The 16922-nt window shown below is 37.5% G+C and overlaps 4 protein-coding genes and 2 long non-coding RNA genes across 35 annotated transcripts; 3 read left to right on the top strand and 3 right to left on the bottom strand.

Moving 5' to 3' along the window:
• Positions 1-420: 420 nt before the first annotated feature.
• On the bottom strand, positions 421-1846 carry LOC123475239. 19 transcript variants are annotated; one of them, XR_006650048.1, is made up of 7 exons: positions 1737-1804; positions 1459-1523; positions 1309-1389; positions 1132-1243; positions 956-1063; positions 738-837; positions 421-669 (listed from the first exon to the last, which is right to left on the bottom strand). XR_006650048.1 is itself a non-coding variant. In XM_045177660.1 (6 exons), the coding sequence occupies exons 1-5, from the start codon at positions 1792-1794 to the stop codon at positions 786-788; spliced, it is 324 nt and encodes a 107-aa protein (XP_045033595.1). In that variant the 5' UTR covers positions 1795-1809; the 3' UTR covers positions 421-669; positions 738-785. The 19 variants fall into 19 exon arrangements, 2 of the variants coding, with proteins under 2 accessions (XP_045033595.1, XP_045033594.1); XR_006650037.1 differs by having other exon boundaries at positions 930-1063; positions 1512-1523; positions 1737-1798; XR_006650043.1 differs by having other exon boundaries at positions 930-1063; positions 1512-1523; positions 1777-1791.
• Positions 1847-1947: 101 nt separating this feature from the next.
• LOC116929287 lies at positions 1948-3255 on the top strand. The gene is made up of 2 exons (XR_004397759.2): positions 1948-2938; positions 3007-3255. It is a non-coding gene; the product is annotated as an uncharacterized LOC116929287 (long non-coding RNA).
• Positions 3256-4473: 1218 nt separating this feature from the next.
• On the bottom strand, positions 4474-6936 carry LOC123475262. 4 transcript variants are annotated; one of them, XR_006650167.1, is made up of 7 exons: positions 6760-6933; positions 5740-6409; positions 5508-5640; positions 5337-5417; positions 5167-5282; positions 5023-5097; positions 4474-4954 (listed from the first exon to the last, which is right to left on the bottom strand). It is a non-coding gene; the product is annotated as an uncharacterized LOC123475262 (long non-coding RNA). The 4 variants fall into 4 exon arrangements; XR_006650168.1 differs by having other exon boundaries at positions 5711-6409; XR_006650166.1 differs by having other exon boundaries at positions 5508-6409; positions 6760-6936.
• A 1182-nt stretch (positions 6937-8118) lies between these two features.
• Positions 8119-8884, top strand: LOC116929279 (protein transport protein Sec61 subunit beta). The gene is made up of 4 exons (XM_032936471.2): positions 8119-8277; positions 8353-8456; positions 8519-8626; positions 8698-8884. The coding sequence occupies exons 1-4, from the start codon at positions 8275-8277 to the stop codon at positions 8783-8785; spliced, it is 303 nt and encodes a 100-aa protein (XP_032792362.2). The 5' UTR covers positions 8119-8274; the 3' UTR covers positions 8786-8884.
• Positions 8885-8914: 30 nt separating this feature from the next.
• On the bottom strand, positions 8915-12882 carry LOC116929250 (transcription factor Sp9). Of its 6 annotated transcripts, none has more exons than XM_032936421.2 (11): positions 12663-12882; positions 12202-12593; positions 11917-12081; positions 11709-11849; positions 11152-11634; positions 10725-11085; positions 10406-10642; positions 9975-10260; positions 9739-9910; positions 9556-9672; positions 8915-9490 (listed from the first exon to the last, which is right to left on the bottom strand). In XM_032936421.2, exons 2-11 carry the CDS (start codon positions 12292-12294, stop codon positions 9281-9283), a joined length of 2265 nt encoding a protein of 754 aa, XP_032792312.2. In that variant the 5' UTR covers positions 12295-12593; positions 12663-12882; the 3' UTR covers positions 8915-9280. The 6 variants fall into 6 exon arrangements, with proteins under 6 accessions (XP_032792312.2, XP_032792313.2, XP_032792311.2 ...); XM_032936422.2 differs by having other exon boundaries at positions 8915-9499; positions 9975-10245; positions 12663-12880; XM_032936420.2 differs by having other exon boundaries at positions 8915-9499; positions 12663-12878.
• A 1228-nt stretch (positions 12883-14110) lies between these two features.
• LOC116929263 (cysteine and histidine-rich domain-containing protein 1) lies at positions 14111-16769 on the top strand. Of its 4 annotated transcripts, none has more exons than XM_032936443.2 (7): positions 14111-14248; positions 15192-15293; positions 15352-15455; positions 15541-15843; positions 15904-16077; positions 16147-16350; positions 16415-16769. In XM_032936443.2, exons 1-7 carry the CDS (start codon positions 14239-14241, stop codon positions 16613-16615), a joined length of 1098 nt encoding a protein of 365 aa, XP_032792334.2. In that variant the 5' UTR covers positions 14111-14238; the 3' UTR covers positions 16616-16769. The 4 variants fall into 4 exon arrangements, with proteins under 4 accessions (XP_032792334.2, XP_032792333.2, XP_032792335.2 ...); XM_032936442.2 differs by having other exon boundaries at positions 14112-14248; positions 15349-15455; XM_032936444.2 differs by lacking the exon at positions 14111-14248 and adding an exon at positions 14907-15066 and having other exon boundaries at positions 15349-15455.
• The last annotated feature ends 153 nt before the right edge of the window (positions 16770-16922 follow it).

The following is a 16922-nucleotide window of genomic DNA, read 5'->3' on the forward strand; positions in this document are numbered from 1 at the left end:
GTGCCTTATATTGTTTAAAAAATATGTAATAGTATATCATTCGTAGCTCAGTGGTAGAGCAGCGGCGTGGTAAGATAAAAGTCCTAGGTTCGAATCAGACGTGAAGGTTGTGCTCATATTTATGAATTTTCTCATTTTGTGTAAATTTGAACAATTTTGGCGTAAAAAAATTTTTCAGGAAAAAAAATTGAGGGAAAATTTTTTTCAGGAAAAAAAATTAAAAAAAAAAAAAAAAAAATCAGGAAATTTTTTCAGGAAAAAAATTGCAGGAAAATTTAAAAAAAAAATTCGAAAAAATTTTACAGGAAAAAAATCCCTAGATTTTTTTTTAAATTTTTACTAGTACTAATTATTATTCATACTAATACTTTTTACGAATCAATTTAATCGATTAAAAACGCAATTATGACAAATGAGTGATATGTTTCAAAATGTGTTTTATTGATATTTCTGAGATACGTTAATGCCAAAACATCACAACTGCCTACGGAGTTATCACAAGTAAAGAGGAAACATGGCTTAATGGCAAAACAAAGACTACATATCACATCACAAAAACAACTTTTACTATTGTTAACACAAGAAAATTTTAAGGAAAAAGAAAATTTCGAACGCCCCTCCAACTGCCATCACTACAGGAAACTCCTATTCCATTTCATGATAATCGACCTAGATTTAAGAATTTAATAATATTAGTACAAATTTGTCAATATACGTATTTAAAGCAGTGAATTTACCTCGTGAATAGCGATATTTGCAGCAACTTCATTCCTAACAATCTGTACTTATAACATGAATGAAACTCGCAGTCTTCGCCATTTCTTGATTATGGACCACCTAACGTGGGAATAGAAGATTAAAAAGACATGACATAGTACCTTGTTATTCTTGCCTTCAACTAGTAATTAAGACATTTTACTTTAACATACCAGAAGTTGAGAGAAAAGTTAAGTACCCAATCAAACCTTCATGTCGGTCATTAACACAGGATTCATCAGTTAAGAACCAAATGTTAATTGTGTACCTTAGTCGCTCTTTTTTCCATTTCATTTCAATTATCAACCTGCATTTAAGAAGTAAAACTAATTAGTACAAATTTCTTGCCTATACATAGTTACCACATATAAATACCTCGTAATTTAGTATATTTGGCACAATTTCATTTCTAAAATAACTATACCGAAAGTCGCATCTGCGCAATTATTATTCATCTTTCCGAGTATTTTTTTACAGATCTCAGCATCTAAGATCACGACAATACCCACTAATTTCAATCTAGCTAAAATGGGACTACAAAATTCAAATTACACTTGAAGCTGAATACGAGTTTTCCTTGCCATGGTATAGTTAAACCCACTGTAACAATGCCTATGGAAGCCAACCCTAAATCTGAATCGAAAAACCAATATACAGATATAAAACAATGAAACAATAAATCATAGTGTAATGGAAACAAACATTTCCCTCCTTACGTAAACCGCAAATCCAACCAACAGAACGGAGGTACTCACCTTCACCAATATCTGAAATAAAACAGCAGAACTTCAAATTAACAAATACTTAAATAAATGTATATTATAAAAAAAACAGGTAACAATCTATGTTATACTGATTTGAAGTGATTATCACTGGGAAAACCAGCATGTTAATATGCATTTTAACCAGAATATTAAACAATCAACCATAATTACATTAAATAATTTATTAATAATGATAACCTGAAAGAGAACACGTACTTACGCACCAACAGCGAGTTCTAAATTCAAAAGAACTTACTGTAATGTTGGCACTCATTATATAGCTCTCCTGATCTCGACGAGAGTGTCATCATGTGGTAGAAAAAAAAAAAAAGAGTATGTTTACGCCACCTGACGGGCATTTAAAGGTAGTTTAGGGAAGGACTTCTAGCCAACATTAGACTTTTGATTCTAAGACGCCCAACGTAACTAAATAATATAGTATAACAATAAAGGAATTTAAAATTAATTGAACCGAAATTACACTAAAATGTTATCCCAATTACGGCCAAGTTTCAAATGATGATCAATGATAGTAGAAGTCCTTACCTAAACTACCTTTAAATGTCCGACAGGTGGCGAAAACAAGCTGTATTTTTCTACCATGCGATGACACTGTCATCGAGATCAGGAGAGCTATATAATGAGTGCGACAATGCTCTGTAGTTCTTTTGATTTCAGAACTTCGCCGTTGTTGCGTAAGTATGGCTGATCTGTATTGTTATAGTTGTTTAAATGTAAAAATGAATGGTAGTCAAACAGTCTGGTTAGATACGCATGTCATGGGCAGACATTTTGTTACTTGTATTATGACACCTATGTTTTTGTGACTCAAATCGGGTATGATAAAAAAAATTTTTCTCCACATTTACGTTTCCTATAAAAATTATACTTAATCAATCTTATTCTTGGTATTAACATCTTATTTTCTCCAACTGTTACGTTGACCGTTTTTAACTAAATGTTTTAGGCCAGGTTTTTGGGTTCCATTGTTTGATTCTACGTTGTCATTTGTTCTCAATGTGGGTAATGTGTATAATAGGCTCAGGTATCAACTTGAAGTTAATTTCTCAATCTTGTTACCGGAGTTAGAGGCTGGATTTTGTTGGTCAGTTTATTGGTATGGTTGGACTAATAACTATTTTGAGTTGTCCCTCCACCTGTTGCAGTGAGATTGTGCTTGTTTAGGCTTTTTTTGTCGTGAATATTTTTAAATTGTGAGAGGGTGTCCAGTTGTGAGTATGTTGGTCCTGCAAATGACGGCTTCTGGTAGTATAATTATGGTGATAACCTACGTTGATGAAATATAACTATTTTAAATATACGTAACACAAGAGCTGGCGAAACATGTGCAACTTCCATTCATGTTATAAGTACAGATTGTTAGGAATGAAGTTGCTGCAAATATCGCTATTCACGAGGTAAATTCACTGCTTTAAATACGTATATTGACAAATTTGTACTAATATTATTAAATTCTTAAATCTAGGTCGATTATCATGAAATGGAATAGGAGTTTCCTGTAGTGATGGCAGTTGGAGGGGCGTTCGAAATTTTCTTTTTCCTTAAAATTTTCTTGTGTTAACAATAGTAAAAGTTGTTTTTGTGATGTGATATGTAGTCTTTGTTTTGCCATTAAGCCATGTTTCCTCTTTACTTGTGATAACTCCGTAGGCAGTTGTGATGTTTTGGCATTAACGTATCTCAGAAATATCAATAAAACACATTTTGAAACATATCACTCATTTGTCATAATTGCGTTTTTAATCGATTAAATTGATTCGTAAAAAGTATTAGTATGAATAATAATTAGTACTAGTAAAAATTTAAAAAAAAATCTAGGGATTTTTTTCCTGTAAAATTTTTTCGAATTTTTTTTTTTTAAATTTTCCTGCAATTTTTTTTCCTGAAAAAATTTCCTGATTTTTTTTTTTTTTTTTTTTTAAATTTTTTTCCTGAAAAAAATTTTCCCGCAATTTTTTTTTCCTGAAAAATTTTTTTTACGCCAAAATTGTTCAAATTTACACAAAATGAGAAAATTCATAAATATGAGCACAACCTTCACGTCTGATTCGAACCTAGGACTTTTATCTTACCACGCCGCTGCTCTACCACTGAGCTACGAATGATATACTATTACATATTTTTTAAACAATATAAGGCACAAACGCCGTAGACACTTAGAATATCTTCGGATTCTCGATTTGGCGCAACGGAAGGCTCCTGCCTTGGAAATCGACGATGTGTGGCCCGAATCCTTGCCAGGTATCTCTCTTCAAGTGGTCTTGTGGTGTTCTGTGTAACCCGACCCAGATGTCATGATCCCTGTCAACTACCCACTTCGAGTGGTCTCGTGGTGGTCTGGGTAATCCGACAGGGCTACCTGGACGGAGCTCCCCCCGAATTACCCACAAGGTGTGTTGTTTGACATTAATCTAATAGAACCATTTATATAAGTTACAAAAGATCATGTATTTAAGGCATTCCATACTTTGCTACTATTGTTGGGCTCGAACCACAGACCTCCGGCGTCGCATGTCGATACTCAACCATTGACCTATTAATCCATGTTAGTAGTGCTAGTGTATCACTTTAATTATAGATAGGCCGGTTTACACTTAGAATGAAAATTTTAGATGCTCTACCATTGAGCCATGATTTGCATGTGATATGTAACAACAAAAAACGAAAAAGTCGATCTTAATTTTAAGTTGAGTTTTGAATGAAAAAGCCTGACTAAAAATCAAGCCCGTCAAAATAAGCCCGACTTTTTTGTGTTTGACTCCTATCCTTTTATGCTCACTATTAAACGCTGATTGCAAGGAAAATACTCGTTTCCCTTTCAAACCAGCCATTTTTGTAATAAACGGAACTTACGTGCCGTTGGCACACCAACATTGCTCTCCTTTTTTGTTATTTCGGAAATACCTTAAGTCAAACATGAAAACAAACTTGATCTTTGTGATTACTATGTTCATCTCTGAATCGATATTCTTGCTTCCGTTCTATTCAGAGATTGCATAAGTAACCGGAAAACTATTATTTTATTCTAGGCCAGCGTTCAAATTTGGTCATAACAGATCATGTTTCATCGAATTATAAGAGATGTCGAAGTAACTGTACGCCATGATAAATCTAAACCCACTGCTAGTTGATAACATAGAAAAAGCAATTTCCATTCTGGTTAGCTACCAATGGATGATGAGTGGGATCAATTTTCAATTCATCAAATGTTTTGAATAGGCCAATGCAGAATAAAACATATGCTGCTTTAGACTGTTCATAAAGATGATTAACAACCCCCTATAGAAAAAAAAAATCTTATTGCCTCATTCAAAGTAATTTTTTTCACAATCTGACTCCATGCTATCTTCGAAAACACTCCCACAAAAACAATGCCAACAAACACCATCATCTGTTTTTTTTCAAGGTGGTATCTAGAGAAAAAACAGTTAAAGTAAATTTCGACATCCATTTCCAAGTTAAATGAATTTTGGTTTTTTACTCTCAATGGCCACAGCATGTCCTCCATAACAATTTCCACTTACAGATGATTCATCAGCATTCCATGGCCTGCTACCTAAAAATATTAAGAGTACAGATTAGTATGCATGGAATTAAGATAAATAAAAACATCTTTCATGTCTACTGATTTCAGTCCACGAGTAAATTGGTAACAAAGAACAAGTAACTTCCATACTGGTTAAATTACTGACGCCAAACCAACGTATCGTGTCACATTCTCCTTCAATTCCATCATATTATCTATGAAAAACAAAAATGTTCAAACTGACAAAAAACAGAAACTCACATTCATACCCTACAATACACCAAAATTATCAACATTTATCAGGTGATAAGAGAGATCTCTTATATTGTTTAGGATTGCCTTTCTCCCCCCTAACAAAACATAATTCCAGATGACATAGGTGAATAGCATATCTCAAAGTTACAATCAATAAGAGTAAACTGTGTAGGAAAGTTCCATACCAATTTCTTCTGGCCCCACATGTCACCATCATTCAAAAGTTAATCCATCAAATCTTCAACCCAACATTCCTTCAGCCATTGATGCACTGCAGTGTCGGTGAAAATTTATTTCTACATACTCAAAAATCTTTTCCTGTAAAAAAACTAGGCCAATTTCCCATCACAATCTTAACAGATAATGCAACATCAGAAATTTTACGTACACGTGGCTTTAAACAGGAGATCAACTTACCACAAATCGGCGTTAAACCGTGCTCCTTGAGCCATGCTTGTTCGGAAAAAATACATTTCGCACAGGTTAAGCAAGCGCCATCTCGTAGCTCAAATTGGTTCGCGAACGCAACATGAAGCATGAAGCAACCTGACGGGTATGAAGGGTGGAAGAACAATATATCTTGGTATTTCTATAAGAAAAAATAAATAAATTCAAGAAAGTAACCAAATGCAATAAACATTTTGTTAAAATAATTTAAGGACACTTAAATTATCAATATTTCCTTGATTAAAAGAGGGATCTGCAATATCAAGATCCAATTCCCAACACGTCTTACTTTTTTCACGAATCGAAAGCATGGATGTGAATAATATACCTGAACGACATAAATAACAATGCTTCCTGCCTGACAAAAGGGATCTCCAACATTGTTAGGATTAGATTTATCTTATACAACACACTTTTGCCACAAACTTTAATCAATGGAATTCAGTAGGATGCCAGGAAAGAAAACAACAAACAAACAAACAAACAACCAATACAGTAAACTATATATCAATGGTTCAAAAACACTATCCACCTCTACCAAATCCACCATCACTCAAAAGCTTCTGTATCAAACCTTTCATCCAACTTTATTTTCTTATGCTATCCTACAGTCCTGCAGCAGTGGTTGCTTCAACAATATCTGTAAATGAAAGAAATAAATTTAACAATTACGAAGTTTACTATAGATCTATGTGTGTCGATGACATTGCAGTCCAATTTCAAAAGACCAATACACTGTGATTAATAAAAAATAAAAAATTAAAAAATAAATGAATTGGATTAACAATTTCTAGAGTAGACCGCTTCCTTCCACTTAAGACGAAAAAAATATATCTCGAATTTCAAAAATTCTTAATAATAAAGAATTATACAAATCAAATCAGTGCCATTCCTGCCAAATTTTTGTAGTTAGGGGTAGGGCTGAAGTAAATCACATCAATTTTATTTTTCTGATGAAATCAAGATAATAGAAACCTGACAGATACTTACATACATGTAGTCAGCAAACATACTTGTAGTGTTTCTGAAGTAACACTGAATGTAGGTGGGGCAACAGAAATCTCAAATACCTTGTACTTCTTTGAGCTTGAGTTGATGAACAACATGGTTAATCCTTTAACCTATTGTAATGACCAAGGCATAGATATAGTAAGGTATATAACTCCTATACTGCAGACGATCCACTCAAACAGTGTAGCCATATATCGATAAGATATATAGTTTTACTTGATTAATTAAGCCCGACATTTTAAGACCGACTTTTGTAAAAAAAAATCGGCTTAGAATTTTGACTTGGAATTCAATAAAACTTAACCTATTACAACAAAAATGAGAAGCTTATTCCGAATAAAATATTAGTTTTCCACATAATTAATCGATTTTTGGATGGAACGGAACCAAAGTAACAAACACCTTGAATCAGAAAAACCCCAAAACTAAGTTTTAAAAGGGGCAGCACTTTGTTTTTTTTAAACAGCTGGTTTAACGAGAAAACCAACAACTTTATCGAAATCAACGTTCAATTTGTATTATGCAGTGGGATTTTTGTCGAATTCCATGAGATATCATTTTTCGCAGATTTTGACAAAAGTGGGAAGGCTATACCTCTCCCACTTTTTCATTTTTTGCAAAATTTTAAATTTTACTTAAAGAACACGATTTCGATTCAGAATTAAATGAAAATCACTGAAATCAAGTTTATTTTTCCTTTAGTATTATAGTTTTTGAACTAAACGTAAAAAACCACAAATAAAGTTGGTGCGCTAACAGCAAATTTGTTTTCGTTTAATTAAAAAGTGGCTGGTATAACGCGAAAACCAAAAACAAATTTGAAATCAGCGTTAAATTTTGCCATGAGATTTTTGTCGATTGTGAAAATTTTTAATTTCGTCAAAAATGAAAAGTGGAATTCAATTAAACCTAATTTTTAGTAACATAATTTGAATGCTGAATGCAATTAAAATTTTAGTTTTTCCCTTCATTATGTAGATTTTTTAATTAAATGGAATCAAAGTACTTTTAGCGCAGCCACTTTGAATTGAATAACTCCAACTATAAGTCTGAAGTGGGCGGTACCTTAATAGTTGATTACTGGATAGTGGATTATCACTAGATGGCGATGCAGGATTTCTAAAAAAATACCAAAATAAATGACAAACCAGAGAGCAGGGGTTGACAATAAAAAATAGGATCGAATGGCGTTCAAATTTTTGCTAATGTATGAAAAATAATGCGAAACATGTAATACAAATGTTTAATTGGCAGAGAAACCAAGAACCGATTATAAAACGTGCCGAACGCTTTCTGATATATTGTAGCCAATTTTACAGCTTTTAGTTGCAATTTTGCCGCTAGGTGGCAGCTGTTTTACTGGTGACGTTGACAGCTACAGCCGCCAAACGCAGTATTGCAGTAGCAACGTTGGAAGTTTAACCATTTAGATACAAGCCAGCTACGGTGTTAGTGAGGTTGATTGTAGAACAGAACTACTTGAAACAAATCAAAATGGTAAGCGGTAGCTTCTTATGTTCATTTTTAAATCGTTACGATTCTGATTGTCTGTTGTATTCAACAATTTTACAGCCGTCTGCCCCGGCAAGTGCTACTACCGTCGGTGCTGGAGGCCGTTCACCAAACTCTGGTGGCTCAGGCCCAAGAGCCGGATCAGGAAGCACTGTTAGACAAAGGTACACATAAAAATGCTTATGTTATTATTTCCTGGAAGCTTCAATAAAATATTTGTGTATAGGAAAACAACCAGCAGCAGCACCACTACTGCCACTCGTTCACGTGCAGGAGGTACTAGCTCTGGTGGTATGTGGAAATTCTACACTGATGATTCTCCAGGGGTGAAAGTGTAAGCTTTAACCAGCCATGCCTTAGATTTGTATAATGGTCATTTTTAATGTATTGATTTGTGGTTAACAGGGGACCAGTTCCTGTTTTGGTCATGTCTCTCCTTTTCATTGCTTCTGTTTTCTTGTTGCATATTTGGGGTAAATATACCCGATCTTAAGACTATTTATAGGACCTGTGAAGAGTTCTAACTGGTTGGTCACCATTCCACTGTTGTTTCTCTACCAGGGTTGAGAATACAAATTTATTTCCCATAAAATGATTTGATAAGTCCTTGAACTGCAACATATGAGGAATTATCCTAACTGTTCAACTTTTATTTTCATTTCCAAATCTAAAAATTATGAATAAGGCATTTTGTTTACAAACATGGGGTAAATGGTAACACTCTGGTGAAAGTATGCAAAGAGTTAATGACCATTTAAAAGTGTGTTTGAAACATACACGGGAGATAAATCGAGAGCAATTGTCTCAAATTAATGAATGTGTTATAATTCGCCAGATGTTAGTTATGAATTAAAGCTCTTGCTCCCACTCCCTATTACCACTCTAAAGCCGATGAATAATCACAAAGACAATGCAAACATACAAACAGAGCAATTGGACTTTGGTGGAGGAGACAAAATGAGGGGAATGCTACATACAATTGGTTCCTTTAACCGTCGATTTGAGACTCGTTACCAACAGCTGAAGCATCGACGGCATCGCCAGGGATGATGAGCATTTTCTCCTCCCCATCCGATGACCCTCCGTCCTCACCATCTTCACCCTCAGCATCTTCTTCTTCTTCTTCTCGGCCGTCTTCTCCCTCTTCCAACGGTTCCGCAAAAACAATCTGGGTAGCACCGTCTACCGAAACGTCAGCCTGTACATGCTTTAGGCAATGAAATGAAAATCAAATTCATGTATATACTAGATAAATGAACCTACCCCACGTAATTTCGAGTGAGTCTTAATGTGCTTCGAAAGGTGGTCGCTGCGCATGAAACGTTTTCCACATTCCGGACATTGGAAGCGTTTCTCTCCAGTATGAGTTCGTCTATGTCTCTACATCAACATGAAAAGAGCGGTTTAGTGAACCGGAAAATCATTAAGGAAGAGGTCAAATTCTACCTGAAGTTCGTCTGATCTTGTAAAGCGTTTACCACAATAATACCACGAACAAACAAATGGTCGATCACCTGAGTGCCATCGCAAGTGAGCACGCAAATGAGACGTTTTACCATAAACTTTTCCACAGCCTTGATGGTGGCAGATGTGTATTTTCCGTTTGTTCTCACCAACCCTTTGAATAATATCGAAGTTAAGATCAAAAGTTTTGCACGCTACAAACATTTAACAATACTTACTGTTTCCCTTCACCATCTTTGCAATTCGGACAAGTGCATGCTACACGACGAAGACGAGGTTTAGCTGGACTTGAGCTATTGGCTGCAGGGGCGGAAGAATCAGTAGTCATTACCACCTCCATCGTCCCCTCGGCCGGTGTTGGGGACGAAAGTTGCCCACTGGAGGTGGTAGGGGCAGGAGCCACAGTTACTAATTGTGTAGCCTGGGGTGTGCCCGTGGTCACAACCTGCCATTTCGTTGGGTCATTCGGATCTTGCTGAAGCTGTTGACCTAAGGATGAAGCAGCTACAAAGTTTTTTGTTTTGTTTGTTAATGTTAATTTTTCTTATACGATTAATACATTTTAAAAAATATTATTATCCCTTGACTTTCACGCCTTTTGGCTTTTACCCTCTCCACTAATAGGATAACGTAAATATTTTATATTAACCTATTATTTGGGTCCCCGGCGGAAGAACTGGCTGTGATTGCTGGGAAACAGCCGATATAGTCTGCTGGCCCGTAAGGGCTTGAAGGCTAGAGGCGGGTATCACTTGGACGTTTCCTAATCCAGGTATATTTTGTATGGGGAAACCTTGTAACAAATTTGATCCAGCCGGCATTCGTGTCAGGCCGGAAAGGCTAGATGCCGGAATCATTGTTAGTTGATTACCACCTCCACTCAGCCCTGATTCAAATGAGTGATAATAACCGTAAAAATGCTTTCATTCCGTCAAGAAATAACACATCGTTAATTAAATTTAAAATACCAGCAATCGTTATCTGCTGCGATACATTTTGAAGCTGCTGCTGCTGCTGTTGTTGCTGTTGAGCATTGGCATTTGGGTTGGTCGACTGGCTATTACTACCTGCGCTAGCCCCGTTATTCTCAACAGTACTGATTTGAAGAGCGCCATCGTTTGATTGGGTTATTGTGACGGTTGATGCTCCTGACGTGTTAGTGCTGCTATTTGAGTTATTAGTCACCGTCGTTTGCTGTTGCTGTTGTTGTTGTTGACCTCCCGGACTCAACAAAGTGGTAGTGCCCATTTGTGACAGATTAGCTATTTGCACTGTCTGGATCTGCCCATTGGCATTAATTATTTGCGCATATTGCTGCTGCTGAGGTACCTGCCAATTGATGGGGGGAATCGCTATAGCTTGAACAATCTTACAATTTTACGAGTTATTCGGTACCTGCAAAGAAGACAAAACCTGCATTTGGGTGCCGGATTGCATCAGGCCGGGAATGCCGCTAGAAATCATTTGAACGGGTAGTTGTAAAGTCTGATAAACTGTTTGTCCGTTCGCAGTGGAGACTGGCACTTGCACGGAAATGGTGGCTGTCTGTTGCATCGGTAACTGTAGAACTTGCTGCATTCCACCGGCAGTTCGGACTGTAACCCCTTGGGATCCTGACTGAACACCGACATTTTGTAGCGTGAATGGCAAAGACTGTGCCTGATTATTAGGGGCACGGATTATTTGACCGTTGGACGTCAAAAGTGCCTGACTGTGGCCTAGCTGCACCTGTTGCCCGCCTCCTCCTGTCGGGATGAAGATTGCCTCCTGACCGTCGATGGTAACTGTCTGGAAGGCAGGTGACATACTGTATGATACACCTCCAGTTGAAGTGTTGTTGTTTGAGCCAGATGTCAACAACTGTGTACCCTGTGCGGTCTGAGCAATAGAGTTTCAGCATATATTTCAACCTGAATATGGGAAATATGTCTGTGTAATGAAATGTAACAAACCTGTATGATTTGCCCTTGCAGTCCTTGCAAGGAAAGAATATTGGAGGGGCTAACACTGACAGTTTTAGCCTGACCCTGTGCACCTTGGGTGTTTGTAGCAAGTGTGCCATTTTGTTGTATTTCTCCATTAGAAACACCTGCCTGGGAACATTTATGAATGGTACAATTTGAATTAAGGATAACTTCATTTGTTCTATGATTAAAATACTTGTTGTAGTAGACTTTGCAATTGGGCCGGAGTTAGCACTTGGCCCTGCAAGTTTGTAGCCTTCATCAGGGTGGGGGGAGGTGCCCCCCCTTTTGCTTCTCCGGCACCACCCACTTTCCTCTTTTTCTTAGCCGTCACGGTGAGTGACAACACTTCTGTACGCTCCTAGAAAGAAGAAAAAAGATTCAGTAATGAAACAAAACACAAAATGGCCAAAAATAATCTAAACAAAAGCATTGTACTTAAACGGCAGCATTAACTATTTTTTTTTAAGTTATTAAAGACCTCATCATCAGTAGATTGAGTCTCACGCTTGACTTTAGAAGGGGTAGCTGTGGCCATGGCAGGTTGGACCATAGATGTAAAACATCCCGCCATAAAGGGATATGTCTGGTCACCAAACAAAAACTAGGACACCAAAAAAGTGATGAACTGAGCCTTCTGTTGTTGTCAATAAGGAAAGATGTTTTGTATCACTGAGGCGACAGCATAAATCCACGTGCAAAGTCGTTCAACAGTTTCTCTATAGTAGAATCCTTCAGATTGTGAAGAATCAAAAAGGTGAACAGCCTCCCAAACATTGAAAGAGGGTGGAAAAATCAAGGGGAGGAGAGGGGGGAAAAGGGAGGGACGCCGCTGGAAGTTTGGCCTCGCCCTTGTCCCTGCCCTGTAAACAGCTAGACGACGCACACACAGCGCTATGTATATGGCACACAGTAAAAACAATAATCACTGCGTCAACTCACCCAAATCAGAGAAGAGATGCAACTGGGGCTTACGATTTGATTCGATCCAGATGTATAAACGTTGCCTTTTTTTCTTTATTTTTCCCGGTGAAAACTGAACGGCGAGGTGGAGGCGAGAAAACTGTTTGGCAGAAGAAAAGAGGCGACGACTCGATACGTATGGGCGTAACAAAGGGCGGAGATGTGAGTACTGGGTTTGCTCCCCCTTCACTTTCTGGTACAGCCTCGTCAACGCTAAATAGAGGGAAAAGGCCTGAGAGGTAAACCCAGCTTGTCCCGTCTCTCCAGCAGTAAAATGACGAAATTTTATATGTCGAACTTTAAAAAGGGACCCTGATCAACCTAGTAGTTTCTTCGGGCCATAACAAAGCTTTTAGGATTGTTTTATACTGCCCAAAACGTAAGAAAGAAATTAATTGAATAAAATTCTATGATGAAAAAGAGCCATCTAGCGGAATCCTGGGCTGACGATGAAACTCTTCAGCTAGATTAGTACTGGTCAGGCCTGTTGAGGAATACAGATTCCTCAAGCACTACAACGGGTTCGTGCTGCGGGGGAGGGAGAAGGAGGAAATGGGTGGGAGGAGGGTGAGACGAAGGCCTCCCCGCGGGAGGCTTTGGGGGTTGAAACCCGCGTTCATTGGCCCTGTCTAGCTCGGCCAGTAGACAGCTGCCCGTTGTGTCCCGGAACCGGGTGGGGATAAAAAGAAAAGGACATTGTAGCGCGCGCTGCGTACATGCGTACATACGCACGCACATATGTAAATATGACGATTCAATTCCGAGTAAACAAGATTTCCCTCAGCACAATTCCTGTTCCATTATATTAGACAGTTTAACATAATAAGGACAATAGCAGCCATCAGGACACCTGGGTGCATGGGTAGTGGGAATCAAGGAAAGCTTACGGCCAAAGACCCCTGACCTGGTTGTTCGTTTGTCCTCCTGTTTGATTTTTTTTTGGTCACAAACCTGTGACATAAGTGCTTAATTACGTATAATGCAAAGGTAATTGAAGAATATTTCTGAATATTTTCTGTTGAAGATAAAAGAACGTAACCAAGTAGCTAAACCGAGAGCGAGAGAAATATTTTTTAGTGCATTTGACTTGCTTGGAACATAACTATTTCTTGAGAAGGCGTGTTGCTTTTTCTCTTCTATAGCGAGAGGATGCCTGCTGGCGGAAGTTTCTTTTCATCGCCGACCTCTGAAGGGGAGGTAGAAATGTGAAAAGGCGGCCGAAGGGTGTGTTGCGAGTCGCCAAACCAACCAAGCTGCTTCCGACTGTCCCCGATGGAAAAAAAGAAATAAGGCGGATGGGCTGGGTCACGAAGAGGAAAGAGAGAACGGTACTCTCTTTTTTACTCGGGTTTTGCCTCCCTCCGTGGAATGGGGAAACGAGTACAGCGGCAACACACGACCCCACCCACTTTCTATTCGACGCTCTCTCCTCCCCTGTCATTATCTGTCTCACTTGTTCATTCCTTTCACCATCACCATCGTCCTCTCTTTTCACTTCCGAGTGCGGTCAGATTAGGTTGCCCGCCTACTGCTCTGCTATGCTCTCCTAACCCTAATGCAGACTGGTAAGAACAAAATAGAAACGAATGTCGTGAAACCTGATCGACAGAACGTCTAGATAACTTGGATTGTCTGATACCTTTTTGCAAGCTAGTTTGAAAGAACTTTCCGTTATGGTAGGTGTATAAAAAACCTGCTTGTAGAAGCTTTAGCTTTGACGTTAACATAAGTTTTCCGATAAAATTCGTAACCTCGCAGTGGTCAAAAGGAAAATGAGGTGCATCAACTAGCGCCGATACCATTTCCATTTACTGCAACATTGTCAGATCGCTTATTTTTAATTACAATTATTTTTGCTTTGTTTTTTTTCTTCGTTTTTATTTTTTAATAAAAAACACCGATTGGAAAGAGAATTTTGAATTATGCGTTAAAAATATGGTTTGTTAGTAGAAAAATGTCCTTTACATGATACACATGCGCCATGCATGCGCGGTCAGCAGTTTAACAACAGTAACTGTTTCGTATCAGGCATTACATAACCATTACTAACTTAGTCATCAAACTGTCTTCTTTCAAATTGATTTACTAAGTTAAAGGTAATTTTATTCAATTAAAAACGTAAATCTCTTACGAACTAGTACTTTAAAAGGAAAATAACTGAGGGAATGAAAATATCCTTCTAGACCATTCTAGAGCCAATCGCCTTTGACTACCAGTAGATGTCTCTTATTTCACATACAATTCGCATGATCCTAGGTCGTCTGATTATCCGAGTCTGATTTGTATTGCCGTATCAATTGCTCGCTTTTCGAACTTGGTAGTTTATTTTTGTGTATTAAACGCCAATTGATTAAATCTTTTTAATTAATTATTTTAAAAGAAGGTAATTATTAAATTATTATTTATTTTTCGTTTCGAGCCTTTTTTTTTTATTAACGAAGTTTGTGTGTGTACAAATCTCTTGGTGTGTTGATAAGAAAAGTTTCAAATTTTCTATTATCTTACCAGGTATTGAATCCAAGATTCGTTCGGAAATGACATCGAAAGGCTCCTTGCTGTGCTATAACCGAGGATGTGGACAGAGATTTGACCCAGAAGACAATGACAATGGTATTCATCAAAATGTTCATAAATGTTCAGTAACATAACATTTTTTTTTGTACAGAAGTTTGCCTTCACCACCCAGGTGCCCCCTTTTTTCATGATGCTTATAAAGGATGGTCTTGCTGCAAGAAGAAATGCACTGATTTTACTGAATTTCTTAACATTAAAGTAAAAACCAACAAGAATTAAAAACACTCAGTAGCTATTCAGATAACAAATTTAATTCAATGTAATTTCAACTTGGTTCCAACAGGGATGCTCTAGGTCAGCCCACAACAGTGAGAAACCCATAGAACCAGAGAAGCCTGAAGTAGATAAATCAAAAGCAAGGGAAATCATTGAATATAAAGCTCCTGAACCATTAAAGCCATCAACTTTGCTGAGGCCTCCATTTAATTCTCCTCTAATTAAACTGAAATACTCAATTAGTGCTAGTCTTCAACAGGAACTGGAAAAAAGTAAAACCACCGACAATTCGCCTCAAACGGCCATGAATAACACATTTTCTGATAGCGTCAGAGTAGGCGCGTGTTGCAAGAATGGAGGTTGTCAGCAGGTAATCGTATGTTAATTTATCTGGCAATTCAAATGTCATTTACTTATCAATTTACTCTAGACATACCAAAATGAGTCGAGTAACGATTCGCCATGTTTGTTTCACCCTGGTGTACCGATTTTTCATGAAGGACTCAAGTATTGGACATGTTGTACCAGACGCACAACCGATTTTCAAGCCTTTCTTAATCAAGAAGGCTGTTCAACTGGAACACACGTATGGAAGACTGAGAAAGTAATTAAACATAGAATTCTGAAAACTTCAGAAAAGTTTAAAACTTAATGCTGTATTCCAATGCCTTAGGAAGAGCTTATCAAGAAATCTGCTCAATGTCGGCAAGATTGGATGCAAACTGGGACACACGTCATAGTTAATATTTATTGCAAGAAACCCGATCCTACTAACGAAACTTTAACTTATGTCGAAGTGAATCCTGTGCGCTTACGCGTCAAAATTCACTCCTTTACTGGAGGACCTTCCTATAACTCCGATATTGAGCTGCGAGGAGTAAGTACTTGGGCATTGCTGGATTGTTCATGTATAATTACAGCTTTTGTTCTGCATGTGTTAGATTATCGACACCGTGAACAGTAGCGTTATCTACACAGCGAGCAAAGTTGAAATCAAACTGAAGAAAGCCGAACCCATGTCATGGAACAAGTTAGAAGTACCTCGTCAAGAATCTTTGGCAGCGCAGCCAGGTTCGGTGCAAAAAGAAGATAAAGAGGAAAACATGCCCAAAGTCGATGTGTTGGATTTAAGCGATCTGTGAATCTAAATGAAGTTACACTGTTTACCTGGCCCATGTTAAACATAAAAAAACTAAACTTTGTCAAAGAATGCCGCTTTAACGAGGTTATTCCTTGCTACGTATCGAGTGCGAAACAAATCAGAACAATAAATAATACAGTGTTGGGAGCATTAAATGTTACAAAACCTGATTGTACATGGATTTGGGATTTCTGGATAAATTGGGAATGCTCCTTGAAAATAAACCCAGATGATGAGCTCTTGAATGAGCAGTAACAAAAAAAAAAAAAAACAAGGAAAACCCGAATCGATCACAATTCACGTCTAAA

This window comes from Daphnia magna, linkage group LG8 (assembly GCF_020631705.1).
Source record: "Daphnia magna isolate NIES linkage group LG8, ASM2063170v1.1, whole genome shotgun sequence".
Lineage (NCBI taxonomy): Eukaryota > Metazoa > Arthropoda > Branchiopoda > Diplostraca > Daphniidae > Daphnia > Daphnia magna.

Coding starts and splice junctions, on each gene's coding strand:
- LOC123475239 (XM_045177660.1), bottom strand. Junction 1,064..1,308: donor ACTCGTATTCAGCTTCAAGT/GTAATTTGAATT, acceptor TCTTAAATGCAG/GTTGATAATTGAAATGAAAT. Junction 838..955: donor CGACATGAAGGTTTGATTGG/GTACTTAACTTT, acceptor TTCCCACGTTAG/GTGGTCCATAATCAAGAAAT.
- LOC116929279 (XM_032936471.2), top strand. Junction 8,457..8,518: donor GGAAGCACTGTTAGACAAAG/GTACACATAAAA, acceptor ATTTGTGTATAG/GAAAACAACCAGCAGCAGCA. Junction 8,627..8,697: donor GATTCTCCAGGGGTGAAAGT/GTAAGCTTTAAC, acceptor TGTGGTTAACAG/GGGACCAGTTCCTGTTTTGG.
- LOC116929250 (XM_032936420.2), bottom strand. CDS start 12,294: ATGGCGGGATGTTTTACATCTATGGTCCAACCTGCCATGGCCACAGCT. Junction 9,673..9,738: donor CAAGATCAGACGAACTTCAG/GTAGAATTTGAC, acceptor ATGTTGATGTAG/AGACATAGACGAACTCATAC. Junction 9,500..9,555: donor CTCACTCGAAATTACGTGGG/GTAGGTTCATTT, acceptor CATTGCCTAAAG/CATGTACAGGCTGACGTTTC.
- LOC116929263 (XM_032936442.2), top strand. Junction 15,456..15,540: donor CTGAATTTCTTAACATTAAA/GTAAAAACCAAC, acceptor TGGTTCCAACAG/GGATGCTCTAGGTCAGCCCA. Junction 15,844..15,903: donor AGAATGGAGGTTGTCAGCAG/GTAATCGTATGT, acceptor AATTTACTCTAG/ACATACCAAAATGAGTCGAG.